The 27,265-nt window shown below is 47.5% G+C and overlaps 3 protein-coding genes and 2 long non-coding RNA genes across 8 annotated transcripts in view; 2 read left to right on the top strand and 3 right to left on the bottom strand.

Moving 5' to 3' along the window:
• The window catches only part of P4HTM (prolyl 4-hydroxylase, transmembrane), a 41,946-nt gene extending 34,479 nt beyond the window's left edge, over positions 1-7,467 (top strand). Inside the window, exons 8-9 of the mRNA XM_020795464.3 lie at positions 1,538-1,661; positions 1,822-7,467. Coding sequence (XP_020651123.1) covers positions 1,538-1,661; positions 1,822-2,039 — 342 coding nt within the window. The 3' untranslated portion in view covers positions 2,040-7,467. The remainder of the gene's footprint in view (positions 1-1,537; positions 1,662-1,821) is intronic.
• On the bottom strand, positions 218-1,901 carry LOC144587623 (uncharacterized). Its single transcript, XR_013542787.1, has 2 exons — positions 1,782-1,901; positions 218-430 (listed from the first exon to the last, which is right to left on the bottom strand). It is a non-coding gene; the product is annotated as an uncharacterized LOC144587623 (long non-coding RNA).
• Positions 4,762-9,065, bottom strand: LOC144587622 (uncharacterized). The gene is made up of 2 exons (XR_013542786.1): positions 5,736-9,065; positions 4,762-5,703 (listed from the first exon to the last, which is right to left on the bottom strand). It is a non-coding gene; the product is annotated as an uncharacterized LOC144587622 (long non-coding RNA).
• Positions 9,060-24,924, top strand: WDR6 (WD repeat domain 6). 3 transcript variants are annotated; one of them, XM_072989304.2, is made up of 9 exons: positions 9,060-9,148; positions 12,251-12,389; positions 13,323-15,774; positions 16,839-16,934; positions 17,284-17,400; positions 17,879-17,997; positions 18,330-20,579; positions 21,605-21,713; positions 22,803-24,924. In XM_072989304.2, exons 2-7 carry the CDS (start codon positions 12,323-12,325, stop codon positions 18,809-18,811), a joined length of 3,333 nt encoding a protein of 1,110 aa, XP_072845405.2. In that variant the 5' UTR covers positions 9,060-9,148; positions 12,251-12,322; the 3' UTR covers positions 18,812-20,579; positions 21,605-21,713; positions 22,803-24,924. The 3 variants fall into 3 exon arrangements, with proteins under 3 accessions (XP_072845405.2, XP_078244929.1, XP_072845406.2); XM_078388803.1 differs by having other exon boundaries at positions 22,629-24,924; XM_072989305.2 differs by lacking the exon at positions 9,060-9,148 and adding an exon at positions 9,218-9,506 and having other exon boundaries at positions 22,629-24,924.
• The window catches only part of DALRD3 (DALR anticodon binding domain containing 3), a 14,420-nt gene continuing 10,581 nt past the window's right edge, over positions 23,427-27,265 (bottom strand). For both annotated transcript variants that reach the window (XM_020795433.3, XM_078388804.1), the window contains exons 12-13: positions 25,869-25,937; positions 23,427-24,315 (exon numbers count right to left, since the gene is read on the bottom strand). In XM_020795433.3, coding sequence (XP_020651092.3) covers positions 24,196-24,315; positions 25,869-25,937 — 189 coding nt within the window. In that variant the 3' untranslated portion in view covers positions 23,427-24,195. The remainder of the gene's footprint in view (positions 24,316-25,868; positions 25,938-27,265) is intronic.

Genomic DNA, 27,265 nt, shown 5'->3' with positions numbered 1-27,265 from the left:
TGCTGCCTGGAGTTTCTGGGACTCCAAGAACACTTGAATTACCCAAGGTTGAGAACAGTTATTTTAGACAAACCATACACATATTGTAAGCATCTTCTTAGAGGCATTGCTCCTATGTACTTTGTACAATTTGGATATTTATATCAAACAGTCCAAAATGCTGTTAAGAAAAAGAGCAATTGTGTCAGTGCCCTCTCCCACAACTTTCTTTCACAGGACATGGGCCTGATTTTACAATCCGTACATGGCTGGTTGCTCAAAAGACAGCTCACTGGAAGAAGGAACCTGGGTAGAACCCTGTTCCGTGATTGTCCTTCTGCTCCACATTTCCTCAACAGGAGCCGCCTTCTTCATCCTTCTTCCTTCTCTTCTTCCTCCTCCTCTTCTTCCTCCTCTTCCTCCTCCTCCATCCACACTAAAGGAGCAGCATCTTTTAATTGCACAACAGAGATTTTGATTGATTAATTGGTTAAACATTGCAGATATTAAAAGTAATAGGTCATATTGAATCTGATGGAAGGAACCATACTTTTTTAAAGATAATCAGTCTATGCAACACTAATTTGTTATGAAGGGGATTCAGAGAGCTTTCCTTAAAACAGCACCTGTCTCAGAAGGAGATTGTTCAAATAACAATCCTTTTTTTCTGGAAAAAATAACTGCTTCTCATGTGCGCCGTGGTTGCATGAATGTACTGGAAATTATCTCTAATTCATATATAATGTGCAAAATAAATCCTTGCAGTCCCCTATTCATATCATCTTCCGAACATATAAAAGGTTATCATGCTTTAAGAAAAATCTCTAGAATCACAAGTTGAATACTATACTGCCCTGCTGTATCATTCATGCAAGGAACTATGATGTAGACTTACAGGAAAATGGCGAACAGCAGTTATGCCATTCTTGGTTCTCTCTCTAAAACTAATTGCTTTCCTAATTGCCTGTTATCACTCACTTTCTTTGTTCTGTGATCACCTTCATCATTAGCCTTTTCCTTTTGTGATCACTGCTACAATATGACATGTAGCATCTAATTAACAAGTCCTCAACTAAATGTATTCTTTTCTTTACCATATTTTTATCCTACTTTTCTTCCAATTAAAATCAAAGTTCTTTTAACAGTGTGGAAGAGATCTACGTATGTAAAAGGTGATGCAAATATGGAAATAAATGTGACCCTTTGTTGTATTCATGAAGGGTTTCATGCCCGGGATCTAATTGTTGTTGTGGGTTTTTCGGGCTCTTTGGCCATGTTCTGAAGGTTGTTCTTCCTAACGTTTTGCCAATCTCTGTCACGTGACTGGCATCTTCAGAGGACAGGAGTAGCACTCTGTGCTGTGTTCTTCTGTGACCAGAGCACAGAGTTCCTACTCCAGTCCTCTGAAGATGCCGGCCACAGAGACTGGCCAAACATTAGGAAGAACAACCTTCAGAACACAGCGAAAGAGCCCGAAAAACCCACAACAACCCTTTGTTGTTTAGATTTTCCTGTTTTTGCTGCAGTACAATGAATGTTTTCCTCTTTTTCAACTTAGTCTCTCATTCAGAATGATGTTGACCTACGTGACACTCGTAAACACTGTGATAAAGGAAATCTACGTGTAAAACCCTTGCAAGGCACTGCTGTCTTCTGGTACAATTACCTGTCAGATGGAGAAGGTAATATATTTTCTCAGGGCAACAGCCTACTACCAGGATTCCTGACCTATGTTACAGTAGAGGGTTATGAGAAAGCCTGGAACAAAGAGTTGTGATCACATGAGATTTAATTTCTCTTACTTGTGGTTTGTGTGTTCATGTGTTCTTCTTCTACTTGCAGGGTGGGTTGGTGACCTAGATGAATATTCCTTGCATGGAGGCTGCTTGGTCACTGAAGGAACTAAATGGATAGCCAACAATTGGATCAATGTTGATCCCAACAAGCGAAGGCAGCTCCAGTTCCAAGAGGAGATGGCTCGATACACAAACAATGAGGAAGAAGACCAGAATGAATGGACTGTGGACAAATCCTACAGTAATGTACATGTGGAACTGTAGTGCTTGGAGGGAAATGTCTTCATTGATGTTGAAGAAACCTTTCTCACCAGCCTCAGCCTTGTAATCTTCTAGCCTTTCCCCATCCCCACATACCTCCACAGAGAGTGGTAGCTGTGCTCCAGCCTTATGTTTCTGATTAGACTGGAAGAAGCACAGACTTGATGGGCATACATGGTCAAGAATGCAGTTTGAGGGAGAAGAGGTAACAGAATAGGCTGGAGAAGTGTCAGTGCTTAGCTTCTCGGAATACATATATGTATCTTCATTGAATTGCTGGCTGGATTTGCTGCAGGAGATTCTGGATTTCTGAGTTAGGCTTCCCTTGGCTCCTTAGCATGTGCAAGCAGCCTGCAGGATCTTTGGGCTATATTTTCCAGAAGATGAAGAAAAGCAGTTCTTCATCTTCTGCTTCAGCTGGATTTGGAGCTGCATTCCTGGTGCCTGACTTTCTCTCCTGCAGTCACAAGGCATCCACTTAGAAAGTGAACTTGGGTCATATGACTCAAGATCCAATCATTTATAGATCTGGGTGGCAGGAGGATCCCACATTAGCAAAACTGGTCTTGGAAAATTTGTGCTGCTCATAATAGGCCATTCACTACAGAGTATAGCTGTTATTTTTAGCTATTGCAAGCATGAGTGACTATCTTCCCGTGCTTTTATGTGCACTTCTATTCAGAAGTCAGGCCCATTGCATTCCATGAAGCTTATCTCCAGCAAAATGTGTGTAGGGTTGCAGGCGTAAGTACATATGAATACAAATGGACCTTGAGCAACTATGTGTTACGAAGACGCAGGGATTAGAAAGGTAATTCCAGGTGATTTTAAATACTCATCCTGGACAATTTTTCTCAGGGTTAGACATGGTTCTGTATAAGAACATGATTGTGAAATGTTTATAGTATTGATTATCAGGGAAAAAGGGAGGTACTCAATTGTGCATTAGCGGCTGGTGTACTGTATTTTTTGAGATTGTCACTTCAGAAGCTTGATTTGAGTACTGAGGTTTTCTTGATGTAAATCTGAGAGTTTTTGCCCAAGAAATATTTTATTCCATTACCTTTTTTTTAATTTGGCCAACAGCATATTCAGTTATGCTTCATTCTGACAGATAAATACAATATATGCAAATTGGAAGCAGCTGAGTCTCAGTCCTGAACCTAGGAATAGTCCTGCTGGATCAAACCAAAGGGCCATCCACAACGGGCCAACTAGATGCCACTAAGAAGCCCATGAGGTCAATAGTCTTCTGCTATTCCAGGCATTTGGCCACATGCTGCTACTGAACATAGACATGCCATATAGTCACTAGGAAAATCGGCAGACAAATCCTTCCTGAATTTGTCTAATCCACTGAACTACAGTAATTGCAGTATTCGAATACACCACGTGGTTGTGATTTCCGTGAATCAGTTATACATTGTGGCTAGAAATGCTGTCTGTGGTCTTTCCTTAATAGTCTCCATACCATGCATAGTTTGATATACCTCAGCCATGTTGATCTTAGTTGCTTTCTTTTTTTAAACTAAAAACTCCAGTCCATCTAGTCTTTCTCCATGGGACAGGTGCCTCACCCCTCTAATCATTTTGCTTATCGTTTTCTGGCTCTTCCCCAACTGTACAATATCTGTTTCAAGATGGAACTACAGTACTAGAAGGGCTTTTTACTTAAACCTAAAGCAGAAGCCATAGATCACCCCTTCCATTGTATCTTGAGAATGCTAATCCGTGTCCATAACAAAGAGGGATTAGAGATAGGAAAGAAGATAAGAACATGGCAGTTCAGTGAGATACAGGAAAAAATTCTGTAGCACTGTATTGTACCATATGAGGCTTATGGCTGTAGGCAAACATGTCCAACTCTGTTAAGAAATGTGGAATTAGTTGCTTGTTTTTCCGACACCAGAAAAATGTATCTGCCTGCAAAGTCCCCCATCTTGAATAGAGGTAAATTGCAGGATTTAACTATACACGTTACTGCAGAGAACAGGAATGCCTCTGTTTGACCTTGTAGTTCATAGCCTGAAAAAAAAAATGGCTGAAACCCTGTTGCTTTGTTATGTATGCAGAAGGCAAACGCTAACAGTTAACAAGGCCCTGCTGGGATTCTCAAACATGCACCAAGTCAGAACAGATACCCACACTCCAGGGAATCCCAGCAGCCATTCATTAATTGCCAGCTAGAAGCAACTGCATGTTATGTCATTTGCCTTCCCATATGTAACAAATAATAGGATTTCAGCCAGTTCTCTTAAAACCCTACTTGTTCATCTGCCATAAATATATATATATATATATTCATTCAGTGGAGAGTAGATTGATCGTGATACCAATATCTGAACATTATTTTTAGTTGCTCAATCTTGATGAGTGAATAGAAAGTTTCCTCCCATTGTATACTTTCCTTTATTCCACTTCCATTTTGATATTTCTGTTTCTTCTGAATGCTTTGGGACTTTTGAATTAGACAATGTTGCCTTTAACACAGCCATCATGTGATTGGGATTCCTGCCTAGTGCCTCCAGTGCTGTCCAGAGGATGCTAAGCAGTAGAGCATTTCTCATGCTGCAAAATGTTGTCCTTTTCTGTAAGTTTCCCTGAAGAAAAATCTGATATTAGTGTGTAGTGTTGTTATATATTGAGATGGGTTTAGGCCTATAGTGAATGAATTTGTTCCAAAGAATAAGTAGAATTCACAGTCCTTTTTTTTTTAATTGGGACATTTCTTTTGCCTAAGATAAAGATCTGCCCAACTAATGAGCAATGAAGCCAAGCACAGCTCACATCAGCCAGGTATTGTGATCTGTTAGGCACTTCATTTTTGTATTCTCAAGCAGATGATGAAAGAGTAGGCTTATCAAAATCCTAGTTTATAGTGTTTGATGGGTTGCAAGCTGTGCTGTTCTGCCTTTGCGTTAGCAACATGCTTTATAACTGGGTGATGTTAACAGGTTTGTTACCTGCACAGCCCTGTGCCCACCACATTTTAAACAGACCTTAGTAGGTTGCTTATACAGTGGTGTCTCGACTTATGAACTTAATCCACTCCAGAAGATGTTCTTAAGTCGAAACATTCATACGTCAAATCAGCATTTCCCATAGGAATGCATTGAAAACTGATTACAATGGTGCCCCACTAGACGCTTACCCCGCATGACGTCGAAATCGCTTGATGATGACATATCTGCGATTGCTATTGCGATCGCAAAACAATGGTTCCAATGGGGCAAATCCGCTTTACATTATTAGGAGCCTGCTTTGTGAACTGTTTGTTCGCAAAACGATGTTTTTTCTGGCTCCGCAAAATGGCTTCCCTCCTCAAAATGGCTGCTTTCCGGACAGAAGCTTCGCATTACAGCAATTTTGAACAGCTGATCGGCAATTCTCTATGGGCAATCTTCGCTGGACAATGAGGTATTTCCCCCATTTGAACGCATTGACCAGTTTTCAATGGGGATTTTTTCCCCGCTTGACGACGATTTCACTTAATAGCAATTTTGCTGGAACGCATTATCGTCGTCAAGCAGGGCACCACTGTAATCTGTTCTGGCTGTTTTTTGTTCTTATGTAGAGGCACGGTTTGTAAGGAAGTTCCCATAGGAACTAATGCAAACATGGTTAATCTGTCCTCTACCACTAGGGGGAGAATTTTTCTTTTTTTAACCTAAGATGGCTTAGAATTTTTCTTTTTTTAACCTAAGATGAGTGGTCCGGTGGTCCAGATAGGCGGGGTATAAATCAAATAAATAAATAAATAAATAAATAAATAAATAAATAAATAAATAAATAAATAAATAAATAAGGGCAGAAAAGGAGGGAAGGAGGAAGGGAACAATGGGGGAAAGAGGAAAGAAAGAAAGAAGGTCATCACTGGGGCACACAGACCTCTCAGACAAAGGTTTGTGCTTTTAAGCACAAAGAGAGAGAAGACAGAGAGAGAGAAGACAATGGGGGGGACTGAGTCTAAACTGCATAAGAGAGGTCACAGTACACAAACCCTAGAAGCCAACGAATGCAAAAATAAATAAATTTTAAAATTGAAAATTACTGTACAGTCTAATTTTCATACTTAATTTTAATTTAATATTATGGTCTACTTTTCACATTTTAAATCTACACTGCAAGACCCATCAGAGCACAGAAAAATACCCCCACCTAGTCCTATCCCCCCCCATCAAGCTGCAAAATAAACCCTGTACAGTAAATACAGTGTACTCACCTGGAACAGGCAGTCTCTCTTTTGACTTTTTTTAAAGTAAAAAATCCAAACATCAACAATTTAAAAAAGCCAAAAATATAGTCCGTACAGTATAGTAACAGGCAGTAACAGGCAGTCCAAAGTCTCTCTCCGTATCCACTCACTTAACCACTGGGACAAGCGAGGTAGCAGACAAGCAGCCTCTTCGCTGGCCAACGGTTAACTGAAAGTTTACATTTCATGCTTTCCCCGCCACCTCTGCATTTTTTCCATTCGCAAGTCAAAGCAAAATTTTGCGAACGGCGATGTTTCTAAGTCGGGACGTTTGTAAGTCAAGGCACCACTGTATTTTAATGAAATATGCTTAGGATTGTCATTTCACTGCAGTCATGCTGTAAGGTTTCTCGTGTAGGGGTGGAAATTAAGTATCTACTCTTCTGATAGAATATTGTGAGGACTAGTGACCTGTTCCTTGAATTTTCTTCCTTCTTGAGATGTGTCCTTGGTTTTACAAATCTTATCACTTAGCAAAGTTTACTGGCCAATTTAGATGTCACCTTTAATAGCTAATTAATATCAGGAATCTGGGCTGTCTCATTTAGTACTAGTCAAGTACAAATGTATCGAATGCAAAATAATGCTCTTATTTTGCAGTTCACCCGGAAGTAGGACTTTGTTTTGTGCAGTGTGTACATGTTCCAGAGAGAAAGCATACTTCTTGCTGAGATACTTACGTTCTTCTAGCCAAGACTAAGGTACAACCGTGTACGGTTTTCTGTGGTTTTAAGAAGCCATCAACTGGATAAACCCTCAAGGTTTGATCCACAAAACAATAGTCCCTGATCCAGGAAGAGAGGAGTGTTTTAAGCAGTTGAATAGCCTGAGGATCACTAGTTTTCCAGTTGCCTGGAACGCATTAAGTTTTCTCTTTTTACCAACCATCCTGGAATGGGGGAAGATGGCCTCAGCACAAGTTGTTTTGCTTTGCCCAGTGGCATGACATGTGTATCCAAACCTACAACTAAACCTCTTATTAACTTTCGATAGTTTTGACTGACCTGACCTTGGTTATAGGTAACCAACCAGCATTGATTTTTTTATTATTGTGTGTTTCCCCACTCTCCTGTATTTCTAAGTAAGTTATTTTTTTATTTAATAAATTATTTAATTTATTGTGCCCCATGCACAAATGTCAGGCTGTTTATCCTGCAAATAAAAGTTTGAAATGCATTTGTTGCCTTGAGCTTCCTGTTCCTTACTCGTATGTTTTCCATGCAATTATTACATCTGTAACTCCTCTTTTGAGGGGGTTAACCAAAACAGCTTAGTTAGTTCATTAGACTATTAGTACATAATATTTCCAATGTTAAATGTTAGAAGTGAAAGCAAAACCCCTTTTCACAGAACCATTCTCTTTGTTTTCTGGATTCTTCTGTATTACAGCATCACTGTAATATGGCTTTTAGTCTTCTTGCACACAAGAAACAATCTTTCCATTCCTCTCAGTGTCAGTGGTCCTCTGCTGAGCAGTTGAGTTGACGTGTATAACTGAGTGTGAAAATTAGGCAGGTGCCCTCTCAGTGCATCTGCCTGACAAGAGTTTGGTAGAACCTTCTTTCCTCTCTCTTTGGTCATAGGGTGTTCAAAGCAGTAGAACTGACTGATCAGGCCCCATTTTACTTGGTACTTTAGCCAGAAAGAGAAGGAACAAAGTGAAAAAACAGCAGTAGTTCCTCTTTCAAGGCATGCGCCTGATCTCCCCACTATGTTGGCCATCTCTATCCATCCCTTCTATTTTTAACATTTTTAAAGCTGTGCAGTTCTTTTATATTTTTATATCTGGGGGTTGGGTGTTATGTAGTTATATTCGTGATGTGGCAAAGCTGCTAGATACAAAGGTATAGAATGAATGAATGAATGAATGGAATGAATGAATTCCCAGTGTGGCTGAAGGGATTAGGAGACTGAGAAATATGGAATGTTTCCCTTCAACACCAATACACACACACGCACGTTTCCATGGAGTCCTTGATATTATACTTGCAACCCTTTAACTTCTTTTATAGCCATGAATATGTAATTCAGATTCTGCACATTAGCAGCCTTTGTCTTGCCCACAGCTGGGAACCCCATAATCAGGTACACTGCATATATCACCCTATGACCTAAGTTTTGTACACCATGTATGTACCTGAGGAAACAGATTGCAGTCCAGAAAAGCTCACACTGAAATATCCTGGGGTTCCAAGTAGCCGTTGTTCCTTGCTTGATTCAGTCAGTCAGTCAGTCTTAAAAGAAGCCATTGTTGATCGATCGCCTTCCTTCCTCATGCAGCGGACTAACTTTGAAAACTGATTTCAGTAGTCCCTAGTCATGTCAACTGTCATTTGCAGCTCCCAATACTGTATTTCCTAGAGATCACCGGGAATTAACTGCCGTCTGCTTTGGTGCATCCGCCCTCCATCCAGCACAGGGTATGGGCACTTTCTGATGGGCAAGATCAGCTCCCTTTTCTGCGGTCTCCGGCAAACCGGACTTAAACCAGTGGCAGAAAGCTTTCGGTTCTCCAAATGTTGTTCGGCTCCCATCATCCTTCATCCTGAGTTGGGTCAGTGAGAGCTGCCAGTCCAGGTCCCCGGAGCGCCACGTTTCCCCCACCCCCCACCCCCGACTCCTCGGACACGGTTATCACGATATGAGGGCGAGTGGTTTCCAGCCGAGGGGCGACAGTCCCGCCGCTCAATGGTCACAAGTTCGAGCATCTCAAAAGGTGCCGCTGTGTCTTTAAGGCGGCCGCTTTCGGTCTCCGGGCCCTTCGCGACCGTCGAATGTCGTGACCCGCCCCTTAGCAACCGCTAGCCAGTGACAGCCTTACTCGAGCTTTCCCATTGGTGTGTCGGGAGGGCGCGAGGTAAGAGGGGCTTGGCTTCTTTTCCCTGCTTAGTTCAAGGACCCCCAGACCCCCCCCTTCCCGGTATCCACGTCTCGCTTCTAGTTCTGCGCGCGGGGGTGGGGGTGGGGGACGGTGTCCGTGCAGGGCCTCCCCCTGAAGCAGGTGAGGCCGTGGCGGAGCTGCCCGCCCAGCCCGGCCCAGCCTGGCTCCCGCGGGGCCTCGCCTGGGCTAGAGCTGAGCACCCCTCTTTTATATATAGGGCATGCATGACTGACCCCCTCCGGGCCCTTGTCGACCTGGGCCGCCCCCCCCATCCGCACCCGCACCCCCGGGTTGTGTGATTGCAGCTCCCAGGCCCGGCCTGCCGTAACCCAGGGTGAGTGAGCATGGGGGTTGCAGTGCAGCAGCGGCGGCACGTGTTTCCCACTCGGGTTACGGATGGAGTTTCAAGTCGCTACTCTTGTTGGATCGTAATTCCCCAAATCCCCCAGCCAGCATGGGGGGGGGGGGTTTGGGAGCTGTGATCCAAAGGAATAAGAGTAATTTTTTCGAACTCGGATTATGATGAAAAGATAGTGTTTTAAATGGGAGGGAAGCATTTTAAAGAGCATCTTCCCTGCTGTGCTGAAGCACGTGCCTCCGAATATACAAGAGCAGATGGTTGTTGTGGGTTTTTCGGGCTCTTTGGCCTTGTTCTGAAGGTTGTTCTTCCTGTCGTTTCGCCAGTCTCTGTGGCCATGGGCATCTTCAGAGGAAGAGCAACCTTCAGAACACGGCCAGACAGCCCGAAAAACCCACAACACCCATCAGATCCTGGCCATGAAGGCCTTCGAGAATACATACAAGAGCAGGTTTATTCGAACTGCGTACACTCTGTTTTCAAACATGTGTAAGGAACGTCTGGCCCCTCAGGTGTATTCATGTTATGTGCCATCTGGTCGCCTCCAACTTACCAATGAATGAGTGATTTCCAAAATGTTCTGCCTTCATCAGCCCTGCTCAGCTATTGCACACTCAAGCTTGTTGCTTCTTTTAGGGAGTTCATCCATCTCATATTTGGTCCTTCTCTTTTCCTGCTGCTATCCACCTTTTCCAGAGAATCCTGCCTTGTCATGATGTACTCAAAGGAGGGCAGTTTCATTTTCCTCTCCAGAAATAGGTCAGGCTTGATTTGCTCAAGGCCCACTTGTTTTGTCTTTCTGGCAGTCCAGGGTGTCTGCAAATCTCTCTTCCAGCAGCATCTTTCAAATGAATCCCCCCCCTTTTTTCCCCTGTCAGCTTTCTGAACTGTCCAGGTTTCACATCCATACATGGTGATCGGAAATAAGAGTGTGTAGATGATCCAGATCTTGGTCTCCAGGGGCACATCCTTAAATGTGATGATCTTTTCTAATTCCTTCATTGCAGCCCTCCCAAGTCTCAGCCTTCTGATTTTTTTTGGCTGCAGACTCCGACTGATGATTTCACCAAAGGATACAAACTCCTTCAGTTTCTTCATTGTCAATGGTAAAGTTAGGTCGCTCTTCTCTAGACATGATTTTGGTATATTGTTTGTTTGACTTCTATACCGCGCGTCTGGCCAAGGGCCACTCTGAGTGGTTTACAACATTCAAAGTAATATTAACACTATTAAGACGACAACAACATAAACATTCAAAATTAAAACAAAATTGCTAGTTCCATTTATATTGCTATTTCCTTCCCGTGAGTTCAGGGTGGACTGTGTCCCTCTTCTGCTCTCCCACCTCATCTCTTGCTTTATTCTCACAGTAAGCATATGAAGTACCTCCGGCTGAGAGAGGGTGCTGGGCCACACAGTGAATTTTACACTCAGGTGTAGACTGGAACCGGGACCTCCCAAGATGCTGTCTAGCAGTCTAACTCCTATTGCCACACCTGGTTTGATTCCCAGCTCCCATCAGCCTTTGGCAGGATAGGATTTGTAGTTCAGAACATCAGATAGGTCACATATTTCCCACCTCTTTTGGATAATAAACTGGTTATGATAATTCTTGTATGAAGCTGGCTGGATAGCTCAGTAAGATGATCTGGCTGTGGAGCCAGAGGCTGGGAGTTCGATTCCCCGCTGTGCCTTCCGGGAGTAGAGCCAGCCTGTGTGACCTCGGGCAAGCTGCACAGTCCCAAGATGCCCCCAGAAGAAGGGAATGGTAAACCACTTCTGAGTACTCTCTACCTAGAAATCCCTGAGTATTTCTTGCATTTCATTCTGTGACATCATTGTTCTTGATTTCTCCTGTCTACAGCTGGGTGCACAAATATCAGCTAATAAAGAATGCCATGACATGTGTCTATGAAGTTGGCTTTGGTCTGCAAAAGCTTTTGTCTTAGTATGTTAGTTGACTTACTTATGTGGTGCAAGACTCTTTCTTGTATTCCGAATAAACACACTAGTTTCTAAGTGTGACACAAAGCTGTTCTGTGTTTGATGCAACAAACTAATATGGTTACCCGTCTGGAAATGCATACCTTCCCCTGTTCCTCCTGGCTCCTTTTTTCCTTCTTCTTCATGTCCAGTTGTTTAAATCAGGGATCAATGTGTTTGGACAAGTTTTCCATAATTTTACCAAGGTCTCTGCAGACCTCTTTGCTTGTTTTCCCACTTCAATACAGTGTTGCTGTTCTTAATCCCTCTAATCACCAGCCAGAGTGATACAGTGACAAAAGTGACAGACAAGGACTTGAGAGACCCGAGTTCAAATCCCTACTCAACCATGGAAATTCACTGGGGGGGTGGATAGCAATCGGGGGGAGAACTTAAATGTCTCACATACCTTAAAATCCCGTTAGGGTCCCTGTAAGTCAGATGTGATGTGATGGGACATAACAACAACATCCTTATGGCACACAGATTTAGCCAGGGGTAAGAAAGCTGCGGCCCTCATATTTTTAGACTTCCAGCTCTTATGATCTGTAACCATATTCGTTCAGTTGATAGGAGCTGAGATCCAACAACAACTGCGGGTGTGGGACGGGCACACCCTCTCCCCTTCTGCTCTGGACAGTTCGTTTTCTAAGCGGGAAAGGCACCCCATGCTCCCGGGTCCAGCAGCAGCTCAAGCTCTTCTGCCCTGTTGCTCACAGTTTCCCTTCCTTCCCCAGAAGACTATGTTCCCTCCTGTGTAAGAGAGAAAGAATCCAGCAGGATCTTCGCCCGGCCATCCTTGCCCTGCAATGGAATCAGAACTGCTCCTGGCTCCTATCACTGCCCTGGAGATTGTGGGAGATCATCTTGTAGCAGGTGGGCATCTTGCGGACCAGTTACAGTGAGGGCCAAGAATACCTTGGTGATCGGTGAGAGGTGTGCCAGAGATCATGCCGTGGCTTTGGTCACTCAGCAAAGTCAAGCATCACCTTCTTGGTCAGGGATGTGCAACTTCTCAGGACTATATGGGTCAATCACATCCTGTATCCTTGAATTTCACCAGTGCACTGACTTAAATTGTGTTTAAAAAAAAAAAAAAACAACACCAAATGCACAAAGCATGTTCTGAGTTCATAATTCAATTTAAAGCAGAGTCCTAATCCAGAAACAAAAAAAATCTGTTTTAAAACACGTGGCGAAAGCCAGCCCTCCAAGCCACCTGTGCCACAGTTTGACAGACCGGTGGCAGTTTTTGGCAGCAAAAAGCAGAGACCTGGGGTGGGAACATGCAGGAGGGAGTTGTGCCTGCGGCCCACAGGCCTCCTGGTGCTGAGCCCAGGAGAGGCCCTGTTTCTGCCCACCTGATGAGGCAAGTGCAAGAGGGACTGAGGAAAGAGAAAAGGGCCAAATGTAGTGGCCCTGCAGTTTCAGAGGAAGAGCAGGCAGGAGCACCAAATTCTGGCAACCAGAGGCTCTGGACTGGCACAACAGGAGCTCTTTGAAACTAGAAGAAGACCCTTCTGGTTTTCATTGGGGCGGAATTATGGGAGCCAAAGTTCTGAGGGGAGGGATTCCAGGAGCTGCCTGGGAAGCAGCTGTTACAGTAGAAAGCCTGCATCAGGAGAGCAGTCCTCCATCTGGCCCGCCTTGTGAAGCACAGAGATGGTGCAGAGTCTCTCTTCTGCTAGGAGAGGCGCTGTGATGGACATGTTGTTGAGGACAAGAGCTGTTGGAAAAGAGGGGGCACTCGTTTGATGCCACACAGTGATCCTAGCTTCCTGTCTGTTCTTTTTCCTCCTCTTTTCCCAGGTGAAGGGCCGAACATAGTCATCTGCCTGCTGGAGTCTGAAGCCAGCCAGTCAGTGAGGTATTGCAAGCAGGTCCTTCGCAACTCCAATGTCCACGGTATCAAAGAGCAACAGAGCTGCGCGATTGGGAGGGAGAAAGGACCCTCCATCCTTGCCGTCTTTGGGGGCAAAAGCCTTGTTGGTGTCGAGCTCGGCTTCCGGGGCAGCCACGTGGACGTAGCGGAGTTCTTTCCTCTCTGTGAGGTGCACGATTGGATCTGGGATCTGCAGTGGCTGGAAGGCAGCCCCGAGGCCCTCTGCTGTGTGGCTTTGGCCCTGGGCCACAACTCGGTGGCGCTGTACGACTGCGTGGGGCAGAAGGTGCTCCGCGAAGTGCACTGCCAAGAGAGATGCATCCTCTACTCGGCCCACCTGGTAGGGAGCCGCTGGGACACGCTGGTCGTGGTGGCAGGCACTGTCTTTAACCAGCTGGTGGTCTGGCACGCGGCTGATCCAGCAGATGGCACAGGGAGGGTGCGGCCTCGCTCCCGGATTCGAGGGCACAGCGGGGTCATCTTCAGCATTTGCTACTCGGAGAGCAAGGGCGTCCTGGCATCTGCCTCTGACGACAGGAGCCTGCGGCTGTGGGGCGTCGGTGACCTGAGGGCTCCCTCGGAGGACGTCCCGTGCCTTCTGGTCTGCTACGGGCACCAGTCCCGCGTCTGGTCGGTCAAGTTGCTGAACGACTACCTCGTCAGCATCGGCGAGGATTCTGCGTGTCTGGTGTGGAACTACCAAGGCGAGGTCGTCCGCAAGTTTAAAAGCCACAAGGGTCGTGGCCTCCGGGCTGTGGCTGTGCACGAGGGGCGAGGCTGGGTGTTCGCCGGTGGGGCTGATGGTGGCATCCGACGCTGGGCCCTGAAAGGCGAGAGCACCCACGGGAGCAGCCTTTTGCAGCTGAACTTCCCCTCCCCTCAGAGAAAAGGAGCCCCCCGAGCAGTAAAACTGGTTGATGGGAACCGTCTCCTGGTCATGACTGATGCTGGGGCCGTCTACACCTATGACACGTCCTTGAAAGCCTGGGAGATGGTCCTGGAGGATGCTGCCTATCAGTCCTACAGCCTCCTGGACGTCTGTGCCCTTGGCGGCAACGTCACCATGTGCGCCATGGGCAATCTTTCGGGGCACATCAAGGTCTTCCCTCTCGGCAGCCCCTGGCAAAGCCAAGAGCTCCAGCTGTTCCAAGGGAAAGTGCACAGCCTGACCTGGTCTCTCCCTTCTCCCGGACGGAATCCCAGGACGTGCAGCCTCTCGGTTTCTGGCCCAGCGGGGGCTTTGCTGTGGCTGGAGGTCTCTTGCGCCCCACCCCGAGGGGTGACGGTGGGGATCAAGCGGCGCTTCCTTCTGCCCCTCTGTAAGCAGCGATGGCACACCTGCGCAGCCCTCCTGCCCCAGGGGGAGGTTCTGCTCTGTGGTGACCGCAGGGGCTCCGTGATGCTCTTTGCTTGCAGGCCAGCTCTTCCCTCGGACAAGACCTCGGGGGGAGGAGAGTTGGGCCGCTCCGATGCAGAGAGGACGTGCGGCTCCCCAGGGCCGCCCTTTCCTATGGGAGGGGAAGAGCCGTCTGCTGAGGGGCCCGTTTCTCTCCTGTTTGGCCTTAACGGGAAGCTTGGGGTGACCTCCGTCCTCTGCCACAGGGGCTTCATCTACAGCACCGGCCGGGATGGCTGCTATCGCCAACTCCAGGTGCAGGGCGAGCAGCTCCGAGTGCTGCGGAAGCAGAAGCCTTGCAAGGGCCTGGACTGGTTGGAAGAGCTGCGCTTTGGGCCGGACAGGAGCATGTGGGTGCTGGGCTTCCGTGGCACCCACTTCGTGGTCTGGAGCATGGACAGCAACGAGACCCTGCTCTCCCTCCCCTGCGGTGGCGGCCACCGCTCCTGGAGCTACACCCGCCGCCCCTCTGGGGACCTCTTTGCTTACATCAAGAGTGGGGATGTTATGATGTACCAAAGGAGTGATGCCCCCAGCGGGAAGCCCATCCTCAAAGAGCCCCTGCACAGCCGGGAGCTGACCTGCGTGTGCTACCTTGGGACCCTGAGGACGCCCAGCCTGGAGCCGGTGAGCATCCTTGCTACGGGAAGTGAGGACAATGCGGTGAATATTCTAGCCTTCAGGATGGGATCTCACTCGATGGCCCGACTCACAACCCTCAGTGACCACATCTCCAGTGTCAGGGCGCTGGCGGTGGCCGAGGGCAGGGCCCCTCAGGCAGAGAAAGGGTGTCTCTCCCCCTTGCTTTTCTCAGCTGGAGGCCGGGCCCAGATCGAGGGTTACCGGTTACTGCTCAGCCCTAGCCCCAGTCCCGGCAGTGGCGTGGCCTGCCGCTTGGCCCACGTGGCGTCTCATCGCTTGGATGAACATTGGGAGCGCATGAAGAACCGGCACAAGTACATCAAGATGGATCCAGAGACCAGGTAGAGGCAAGAATGGATTCCCTGGGTTGAAACGATGCATACAACGTGCCCTGGGGATATTTTGGATGCCACTGTAGAGCACATAGACACTCTAGCTGGGAAAAGTTACTTTTATTGAATGCAAGTCCTAGAATTCCCTCGGCCGTGACTAATGGCCATGCTGGTTAGAGGATGATGGGACTTCTACTCCTGAAAAGTAACTGTTAAGAATAAACGTTTTCCCATTAAAAGGGGGGGGGAGATAGTTCATTGCACGCATGGATTATTATTTATTTATATATAGTCAATATATAGTCTATGTTTATATATAGTCGATGCCTGCAACCACTTTATATATACAGTATATATAAGCATTCAACTGCGTTATTGCCAGATACTTCAATTTGAAGGACCAGATCACCCTCCTAAAACTACCCCTGGCTTTTAAGATGTTTAGGGGAGGCTCTCCTCTGGGTCCCAGGGCTTGTGCAGATGCAAGAGAGGACCTTTTCAGTGGCTGCTTCTAGGCTGTGGAGTGCCCACCACCACCACGAGGAAGCTGGTTTGTTCTCCTCCCTCCCTCCCTCCCTCCCTCCCTCTTTTTTTTTCTGCCAGCAGGCAGAGAACTTCCTTTTTAGGTAGACTTTTCATAGGACCAGTAGGAGCCATTAAAGGGTGATGCCTATACTGAATCGACTGGGCATGTTTTGAAATGTCTTTAAATTGTGGTTTAAATGTTTTTTCTTAATATTAGGTCTTAATTTTCATTGTATGTTTCATAACTATTTGTAAGCCACCTTATGGGGAGGGAGGGAGGAAGGAAAGGGTGGATGGAGAGGGAGAGAGAGGCAAGTAGATAAGTACACAGACAGACAGACAGACAGACAGACAGATAAGATTGATGGTCCCATAGAGCAGTGGTCCCAACCTTGGGCCTCCAGATGTTCTTGGACTACAAGTCCCAGAAGCCTTCACCACCACCTCTGCTGGCCAGGATTTCTGGGAGTTGAAGTCCAAGAACATCTGGAGGCCCAAGGTTGGGGGCCACTGAAGTAGAGGATGACTGATTTCTCCTTTATTTGTAGGTATATGTCCATTGCAGTGCTGGCTAGCACTGAGGATGCAGAACCGTCGGAGACGTTATTCTTCCTGGCCGCTGCTTGTAGCGATGGATCTGTCCGGTGAGATGGGGCACCGGTCTGTCTCTCTTTGAATGGCTGAATGGGGGGGGGGGGGGCTTTGCTAGCGTGCGTCTCAGGCAGGAGAAAAAAGGTCCGGTAGTGATGGGTGATGGATGACTGGAGGGAAAAGGGCCAGGAAGGGCAGACTCTGAAGTAGCTTCGGCCTAGTCGTTTCCTGCTGCATTTCCAGTTCTCCCAGGCTGAAGTGGGGAAGGTGAACCACGAGGATCCAGACTGTCTCTGCAGCCTTGAGTGGCCACTGCTGAGCAGGTGACCCCTTGGGGGGGGTGCCCTTTCGCCCCCAAGCGTGCTCTCCAGGGACTCACTGTCGGCTTCCCCCTCCGGACAGGCTTTTCCTGCTGCTTGAGAGTTCTCAGAAGCTCACGCTTGTGGCAGAGTCCTTCTACCACCAGCACTGCGTCCTGAAGGTCCAGGCATTCGCCTCCGAGACGGCAGGTGGACGGAGGTGAGAATGAAGCCGCCGCGAGTGGCCTTTCCCTGCCCTTCCTCTGGGTCCGTCTCCCAGCCCTGCGGTTCCTTCCAGAGCGGGAGAGCCGGGCTAGCCTCGTGTATCAAAGACAACAGGGGGGCCTGTGGCTCCCTTCAGGATTGACAGCTGTCCCACATTACAGGATGAGCTTCTACGGACTTTAGGAAATATTCCTCCTGCGCAGGAAATATTATCCTAAGCTGGCAGCATCCAGACATATTGGGGGGGGGGGACAGGGAGGTGGCATTGTGAACCGTGAGATGGGAACTAAAAACGCGGAGAGCACAGACACGGATCGTTACCTTAATAGCACTATTCACAAAACGTGCCTGGTGTAGTCTTACCTAATTACCTGGAGAGTTGAGAACTGGGGTGGAACTGACCTGATCTGGCCTCGGGAACCTAGAAAGCCAGCCCCCCCCTTTTTAAACTTCAGTACATTTTTCCTTCTCAGGAGACACTTTGTGGCCAGTGCAGCTACCGACGGGAGCATCGCCTTTTGGGACGTCAGCGCTACCCTTGACCTTGCTGCACAAGCAGTACAGGCGGGAGGAGGAGAGAGGAAGATTCTGGGTAAATGACTGGACTTGCCTCTCCTGTTTATTCATCTGTGTCCTTAGGTGCAGACGATCCTTTGCACATATGCATCCCTTGCAAAGGGTTCTCCTCCAGCCCTTGTTCCATGCCCACTGGTGTTGTTTTTTAAAAAAAATCATAATACTTTGCTTGCCAGATTTGTATCCTGCTCCCTTTGAAAGTGTGACGCTCCAGATGTTATTGGACTGGCGCTCACATTAGCCCTGGGTCACAAGCTCAACGGGGAGGAAGGCTAAGAAAAGATCCCGGAAACCGCTGGCCGTATCTGCAGTAAATAATAAAGTAAAATAAACCTCTGTGTTTTGCAGACGTGGGAACCCGGCTTCTGACTATTCAGGCTCACAGCTGTGGGGTCAATAGCCTCCAAGTCCATAAAATGGCAGGTGGGCATTTCCTCGTGGCCAGTGGCAGCGATGATGGCTCCATCTCGGTCAGCGACATTGATGTGAACAATGAAAGCATTGTGGACGGAGAAGCCGAGATCGGCATCCGCATCTTCAGGACATTGTCCAGGCCATGTGCCCATGCGGCCCACGTGACGGGGGTGAGGCTCCTGCGCCCAGACCTCCTCCTTTCTGCTTCGGTGGACCAGCGCCTGACGCTCTGGCGTCTTTGTGAGGACCGCTTGTCTTTTGTGTGCAGCAAATTCTGTCACGTGGCTGACGTGGCTGCTCTGGAGTGCTGGGAAGTGGAGGGGTCCAGCTGTCACAACGTGGTATGTGGCCAGGGTTTACAGGTGCTCCGTTGCAGCCTGGAGTTGCAAAGTACAAAAACAGACGGCGATGTATGACCAAGCATGGAGTGCCAAGGGCGCTTCTTTTCTTTCTGGAATGCTGACGAGAAGAAAAGGACAAGCAGGCTTGCATCGGGTCCTCGTAGGGCAGCAACACGGACTACAAGAGGACTCCGGTATCCCTTATCCACACAGATGCAATTGTCGATCATTGGGTCACTCGTCTGCTCCCTTTCACCAGCAGGCATACTCCACTTTAGCAGCCTGTTTTAGCGTGGTGCTGCATCTCAGAGGCTGATAGTGTGATAATAACCCCTCATCAGAACTTTAATTGTTTTTGGATTCAGAATCCCAGAATTACTCAACCAACGTGGCCATGGGTGCAGGATTCTGGGAGTTGCCATCAAAAAAAGGCATGAAGTGGACAAGCGCATGCTTACCTGGTATTACTACCCTCTACCTTTGCTGGTTTGATGACCAACCTATGTAGATATGCTTTTTTTTAAAAAAAAATGCTTCTGGTCTCTTTTTTCAGAGTGTTGCACAATTTAAAATATGAAATATAGGTAAACATTAAAAACAAATTGAAATGTTAGAAAGGATTGTCATTTGTGCTCTTTAAAAAGACCATGGGATCACTTTGTTCATCAGCAAGTTTGCAATGCAACACTTCTGGAAGTGGAAGGATTGTGGTTGAGGGCATGCAGTTGCCCAGGGGATGGCAGAGTTTATTCCCAACGCTTTCCACTCTTCAGGGAGGTTCCTTCTAGGTTCCCCCCTCGCTCTGACCTACGCAGCACTGCAGAGGCGACGATGGGCTGGGTTGCAGAGCAAATTCCAAAATCCCTACTGGAGTTATGGTGTGCGAGCTTGTAAGATCTCTGGTTGCATCTTCAGCCAAGAAGTTACAGAACTATTCGAGGGGAGGTAAAGCTTGGCATAGTTGGCATGTCTTGAGATGCAATGAAGGAGGCGCGCTATGCAGGCAAGCACGAGACGATGTCGTGGCATTGCATTTCACCTCGACCACTCGGACCTGCTGTAGGCTGGAACGTCTGGATAACACACATCAAAAAAGAAATTCAGAGCCGCTTCTATTCTGTGAGAGCTAACAAGCTCATGATTGTTTTTCAGGCCTGTGCTCAATAATTCAGCACTTGAATCCTGGAGTGGCTGCAGTTACTGGCCCCCCCTGGTAGTTCCATGCATATTTCATGACCAGACTGCCACACCAGGGAGGTCACGCCAGGGCCCCATTGTGTGGCAGTTCGGCACGTGGTCATACTCTGCTGATTCCCAATAGCTTTTGGTTTCTTGAGCACGGGGGTGGGTGGGGTGGGCAGGCAGAGATGCTCAACTTATGCCACATGAACAGCATTGTCTCGAGCTGCACAGGACCAATTGTGAGACGCGCCAGGTGGTGCTGATGCCAGACGGGCATTCAGTAGCAGGGCTTGGACTCTTCTCTGACGGGTATTCAGCCTAAGCTGCTGCATATTCAACACCTGGTCTTTCCCACCAGCTAACCTGAGATGCTTCAAGTGGGTTGCTTCAGAAAATGCCGTTCCAGCCACACTTTGCCCCCAAGCCCAGGCAGAGACACGGCCCAGAAGCCGAGCCGACGGCACATCTGGAAGCCACAGGCACGCTCCCTTCACTGGCTGTATCTGTGGTCCGAAGTTCAGCCTTGCCCACCGCCAGTGTCACCACCCACCCCGGCTGCACCATGAGGATGAGTGTGGGCCAAGCTTTCAGAAAGTGCCAGAGCCGGGCAAGGAAGAAAGAGGAGCCTCCCAGAAGCAAGTGTGCCGGCTGGCTGGAGAAGGTATGGAAAGCCGCGGTGGGCATCATACGTTTGGGCAGAGGGTTCAAAGGCATGGTGGGAAATAGGCTTTCAGAAGAGTTCAAAATTCAAGATACTGTATTACTGAAACTGAGGTCTGAGCCATACTGGTGCCCAGCATTCAGAAATCTGCAATTCTTTATATAGCATAAATGAATGGCTAACCTGGGAAGACCTGGCTTCAGGAAACATCTTGTACAATACTCATTCCTGCCCTGGAGAAAAGTATTTTGGACGTGCTTGAGATACACTAGTACGTTTCAAATTGATGAAATCACAGGGTAGCTCTACGAGGGGCATACACTGGAAGTTGGGAGAAGGGATCTGTGCGGGTTTGCCTTTTAACATACTTCCATGCTGGCTCATTTGGAAACCCAGCTTTTGCTTGTTGTAGGGGGTGATGGTGGTATTGCCTCCGGCTTTCCCGATGTTTTGTACTATAAATGTCACCGTCCTCTGCCACTGATCATGCTGGGTGGATACTGATATGAATGGTAGGCCAAAACAGGGGGAAAGCTAAGGGCCTGGCTTAATGGTTTCAGGGATAGGAGGAGGGAACTTCCCAGTGAGAGGACTGATCAAAGAATGTGCCACCAGTTGTTGAGGGGGCCTTTTAGGGTTTGCCCCAGAATCTTCACTTCCATTAGCAGGGGTGCTGGACGAAATAAATGGATCTGGAGGAAAATATTATGTCAGAATCTCCCCAGAGGGCAGCACATGGTTTATTTCCCCCTCAATGGTCTTCTTGCTAGGTTTGTTTCCAACAGTTACAATTGCACACCAGAAGGTAAGAGCATTTTAGGGTGCATGTATATTTGCATGTATATATTCAGGCACTATAAATCTGCAACATGCTGCTCAAGAAAAATGGAAACGAAATTATGTCCAGATCCCAAAAATCACAAGCCATCTCTGAGATGCTCTACATACAACCCCTACTGCCCCCCCTTCTTCTTTTTTTCCTGAGCCATACCCTATTATTCCCATTTCCCTCTTTCCACATCCAGGTAGAAGTTGCAAAGAAACACCAAAATAAAACTGCTCCCAACACTTCCTTAACCTCCAGGCAAAACAAGATGGCTCTCCCCCCGATTCTCAAAGAAGACGACGCCTCTGGTGAGACTCTGGTCCCTGATCCCCACCTATCTTCTGGCAGAGTTAAGAGAGACCCCCAGCCCTAAGCTAGGCATAGGGAGTCTCTGGCCTTCGTAGGCTCTTAAGACTACAACTCCCACAGTCCTTTACAAGCAGATGTGTTGACTTGTTTCTAAAGTACAGAACATCCAGGTGGAGAAAGGATTCTCCTTGGCTATCCACTGCCGAAGGTGTCCTGCTGGTATTTGGGAGGAATTCATTCCTCAGTGTTTGAGGCAGGATTTATTTATTTATTTATTTATTTATTTATTTATTTATTTATTTATTTATTTATTTATTTATTTATTTATTTATTTATTTGATTTTTACCCCGCCCCTCTAGACCATGTCTACTCGGGGCGGCTTTATGCCTTCAGTCCCTCTTGACAGCAGGCCAGTCATCTCTAGGGGCAGCAGAGGGCCTGCTTGAGCCTCACACGCCAGAGCAGAGAGAGCAAGGAGTGTATACAGTGGACCCTCGACTTACAGACGGCTCGACTTACAGACTTTTCGAGTTACAGACTTCTCTGGCCGCAAAATTTAGATTCGACTTGCAGCCGGAGAATCGACTTACAGACCAGAAAAAAACCAAAATAGAACAAAAAATAGAATAAAAACTGCCAGTTATGGGATTAATCGGTTTTCAATGCATTGTAGGTCAATGGAGATTCGACTTACAGACTTTTCGACTTGCAGCCACCGTTCCAATACGGATTAATTAAGTAGAGGATCCACTGTACCAGAAGCAAAGGGCTGGGACTAGGGTAGATCTTCCTCCTCTCAGTCAACGTTATGCCCTCAGCCTGTCTTTTCTCCACCCACCCTTGAGCTGATGCGCTCCTGACTAAACGCTGTGCTTCACTAATGCTTGTTCTGCTCCCCTTTCTCCTGCCTCAGAGAAACCAGGCCAGAAGCTGCCATGTCTTCCTGCCTGCTCCTCCCATGCCAAAGGAGGCCCTTTGAGCAATCATGGCATGACACCCTGGACTGGGCCTTCTCAGTCCGAGACCTCCTTCTATGCCCTGTTCAAGCCTGTGGTGTCCTTCTTGCACGGTGTCCCTTTCTCAGCAGCAGGTGATGCCGACGCCTGCAACTTCTTCCTGGACCTTGGAGAGAAGGCCCCAGCGGCTGCAGAGAGGGAGCAGAGGTCGAGGGCCGCGCTGCTCCAAGGCAAGACCAGGCAGAAAGCCCGGGGCAGAGGCCCGTCCAGGCGCACGCGGAGCAAATGGCATGAGATGAAGCTGCCCCCGGTGCCCAGCATCACCAACCTCAACTTCAGCCGAAACTTCACATTCTCCTTCTTTGAGCTGCCACCTCATCAGAGCCACCAGTACTGGGTGCAACACCAGCAGCTCATCAGCCTCCTTATGAAGCAGCTAAAATAGCAAAGACCTTGTGAAGAAGGCCCAGGATGGGGAGGGACAGCGCCCAGGCCAGTCCCTCGCACTGCCAAGCTTGCCATTGCCTGACGGAGGAGAACCTGCTGAACTCATTCACAGTCCCTAGAAAATGTAGTTTCCGCACCACCTGGCAGGCACGGCAGAACAAAAAGGAACTGAAGATACAGTTTCTATCCACACATTCAATTATACTCAGTTTTCCTTGCTGTTTATGATTGCAGACACCGAACCATGCAAACTTAAATCTGATCATCTGCTCCCCATGTGATGTTCAGATTTTTATAACAGGCACTGATGACAACTGTGTATTTCAGTTTATTTACAAACTCACAGGCAGCAAATTTAATCTTGATTCTCTAGCACTGTGGGATGTTCAGACAGGTTTTTACAACAGGTACTGACAACTACGTATACTTTTAAAAGTCTATTTACAAACTTTTGCTTTCTGCAGCCCGTGCCAAAGAAATTATGTGTAAAAAGACAGGGACATAGCCTGGATGGGCTCCACCATTTCAGAACAAAATAAAAGCAAGGACTGAACCATTTGTGTCCAGCGGCTGCACCTTCTTTTGGCTTAATCGATCGCCTCCCTTAACACTGTCTCGAATCTTATTACCAGTTAATGCTCACATAAAGAAAATTGGGTAAATCTTGATAGCAGATCTTGCAGCTTGTTTAAAAGATGCTGTTTGCAGTCCTCGGTGTGCATCTGATCATGCAACCAGGCCCACACCCAGCAACACAACCAGGACCTTGTTTATGAACACCTATTTCTTGCCAAGACTTTTGCGACTTTCCTAACACAAGCATAAATTAGCAACAATATTCTGGCTAATATGAGTAAATAGGAACTTTCAACAACAAAGCATCTCAGGCAGGTCCTTTGCCATAAGGAAGGCCTTCTCTTCAACCATGATGAAGCTTTTCCAAGTCTCAGACATGAATCGTGTGCTGTAAAACTGTGCTCCGCTGGTAGTCTTTTCCCCTTCACAATAAAGTGACCCCTCAGGAAGGCTGAGGCAAGTTTTCTGGAAGTGCCACAGGTGGGCGTGAGTTTGCGTGGCTCAGATCTGGCTAAGAGGAGGCAGCCGGAGGGTGGCCAAGGCACTGTGGAACACTTCTCTCACTGCTCTCATCAGCTGCAACCGTGCAAACATCTGGCTGAATAAATGGGGCCGTGATTCCTGTTGGGGGACAAAGAGGGTCATCAGCTGGCCTTGTGAGCAGGAGATGGTGGTTTCTGGCACTCAGGGTGTTGGCTGGATGAAGGTTTGAGGCTTTCCTTCTACGTCTTCCAAGTTTCCCCTTTCCCCACTCTCTCTGCAGGGCTAACATTGACACCCTGAGCCACTGCTTTGATTTGGTGATGGGCAAAATCGAGAGTGTGTGCAAGAAATTCTTTTCTGAACAGCCAGCAGTGGCACTCTTGAAGGTGGGGCTATCAAACTGGCGCTTGTCATTCCCACCCCAAGAGAGAAGCTGCCCAGTTGGTAAGGCTATGCCTCGGTCAATAGTTTGAAAACTCTAACAACTCTTCAAAAGTTTCTATTTCAGAGACTCCCAGAGGACAAAGTCAAGGCAGGAGTGGATTATCTCAGCAGGGCTGATTTATCAGATTTGTCAGCAGCCTGATGATGATGATCTAAAGGAGGTGGGCGTGGGTGGGTGGACTAGCAAAGCTAATTTGCATGTTTAATTTTTATATTTTTTTAAAAAATAGTGTGGTCGTATGCTGTATACTGCAATTGTCTGTTTTTTTAAATTGAAAAATGAATTAGGCTTCTTTTAACTGATCAGAGTCTTACTATTTACACTGGTGTAAGTGCAGTGGTATAAACTGCAGCAGTGACTTGCCATTAGTTGATGAGAGAGCTTATGGATCTCTCGTCACATACCACCAGTTCATGTGACTGCCACATTAGAAGGGATATCCATGGCAACTTATTTACGCTCTGATTTATGCTGTCATAAATAAGCAATAGGATTCTCTAAAAAGAAAAGAAAAATACCTCCAGTGGCTAGAAAGGGGGAGTCTGGTGGTTGGATAGCTCAGGGGTGGGGTGAGGGCTAAAGCATCTGGCAGTGGAGCCAGGATTGGAATCAACTCTTTCTCTTAGGTGAAGAGCCAGCCTGGGTGGCCTTGGGCAGGCTGCACAGTCCTTTAATGCACCCCCAGAAGAAGAGAAGGATAAAACACTTCTGAATATTTTACATCTGGAAATCCCAGAGAAGAGTCTCAGTATCTTAGAACTGACTTGATGGCACATGATTATGAGGATTCGGATTGTGGGGGACCCAAGAGTGCTGGGGAACTCTCAGATCATGGCAGAATTGTCCGTATCCCTTTGAAGGCACAGGGAAATTTTTCAAGCAACCCCTGCTCCTTTTTTCAACTTTGGGGCTGAGGTGCAAAAATGGTCCAGGGGCTGCTGCATGCATCCTATGGCTCGCCAGTTGCCCGTGGCGGATTTAGGGTGTGCGAGCAAAACTGCCTGTGAGTGGCTGTACATAGAAACAGTTCTGAATTCTTTTTCACAGCTGATGTTTCTGTTTTGACTAGATATAATGTATCCTTTACAGTGGAGAATGACAAGGATGACTGACATGCAACAGAGTTAATCAGTAAATGGGCTACTTGGTTTGTAGGTAAATCCACCTTCTTTGAACCTATGTGCCACCTCACTGGATACACGGCATAGCCCTCTGTACACCATCCTCCCCATTTGAGAGGACTTACCCCCAGGATATGCACCCGGTTATAGTAGGAACTGAAATCCATACTCAGTTGAACCAGGAACTTGCAAATCTAGAACAAAGCAGAACAATGCCATGAATGCAATCCTCGCAGGCCCTTCAGTGGGAGCAGTGCAGCTGGAAGTCAGACCAATTGTGTCAAATGATCTGCGTTTTACTGAATAAAATGATCAGCCTGTGTTGCTCCGTATCATGGACTGTAACCAGCAGTGGCTCTCAGTGATGTCCTGCAGGGTCCTTGCCAGGCATGGAGGGCCTTTTCAGCTGGAGATTCCAGCAACTCAGTCATTTAAATGCAAGAGTAAACAGGCTTTGATTTTTAGATGGGTGCAGGATTGGAGGCCTGAACTCCAGGCACTTGCAGAGCCAACTATCCTTGCCCACTGAGTTACTAAAAATGGTTCATGGGGAATGTATGATGATGTGCAAGTACATCCCCTATTTGATGTTTCTGAGCTCCTCAATTTCAATGGTGCCTGAAATAAGTCCCACACGGTTCTTCTGAAGTCTGTAGAGCAGTGGTTCCCAACCTTGGGTCCTCAGATGTCTGTAGACTACAACTCCCAGAAATCCTGGCCACCACAGCTAGTGGTGAAGGTTTCTGGGACTTTTAGTCGAAAAACATCTGGAGACCCATGGCTGGGGAAAAAGGTAGGTACGAACTGGTTCGTTCACGTTTGTCTTGGTTTGTAAAGGCGGCCGCATAGGTGCTGCTGCTCCCCTCTTCACCTTCCTCAGCCAGCCAATCAGCCACTCACCAGGCCCAGCTTGCTTGCTTTTTCCACCTCCTTGGCTAATCTCCCAGTCAGGAGCAAGAGCACAGACTTCTCTGCCCTGACCTTTTGTCTGAGTGAGAGAGCCGCCAAGAGGGCAGGACAGAAAAACCTGAGCTGTTGCCGGGACTGGAATGATCAATTGAGGGGCTGCATGAAGCTTGCACGCTGGGCCTGGTGATGGGCTGACAGAGGCAGGGGAGTGGGAGCAGCACCAGCACCTGTACTGCTGTCTTTATGAACTGGAATGAATTGGTTCGTGCCCATCTCTGGTTGGGAAACACTGCTACAGAGGATGTCAAAGTAGAATTGGTTAGCAGAGAAATTTGGCCAATGTCTGCTTTCCAGTGCTTGTAAAGCCACTATCTAGAATCAATTTTCCCTTCCCAGCATTTGTCAGGCAGTAATACGTCTTATCTGGAGCAGCACCCTTAGCTTCCTTTGCCTGCAGTGAGATTCAGCTTTAGTCTGAATATTTACAGATTGCTCTCCAGATCGGCACACAACGGCTAGTCCAGTTAAGGTAAACGTAAAAGGTATCCATTCTCTTCCCAAAACACAGCATCTACCAAATGAATCAATAAACTCTCAAGGAAGGCAGCTAGAC

Source organism: Pogona vitticeps, chromosome 2, assembly GCF_051106095.1.
Source record: "Pogona vitticeps strain Pit_001003342236 chromosome 2, PviZW2.1, whole genome shotgun sequence".
Lineage (NCBI taxonomy): Eukaryota > Metazoa > Chordata > Lepidosauria > Squamata > Agamidae > Pogona > Pogona vitticeps.
This window is presented reverse-complemented; position numbering and strand designations above follow the sequence as displayed.

What these genes read in the sequence shown, in the direction of transcription:
- WDR6 (XM_072989304.2), top strand. Translation starts at nt 12,323, where the DNA reads ATGGAATCAGAACTGCTCCTGGCTCCTATCACTGCCCTGGAGATTGTG. An exon ending in AAGATGGATCCAGAGACCAG is followed by an intron (nt 15,775 to 16,838) that starts GTAGAGGCAAGA and finishes CTTTATTTGTAG; the next exon opens with GTATATGTCCATTGCAGTGC. An exon ending in GAGACGGCAGGTGGACGGAG is followed by an intron (nt 17,401 to 17,878) that starts GTGAGAATGAAG and finishes TTTCCTTCTCAG; the next exon opens with GAGACACTTTGTGGCCAGTG.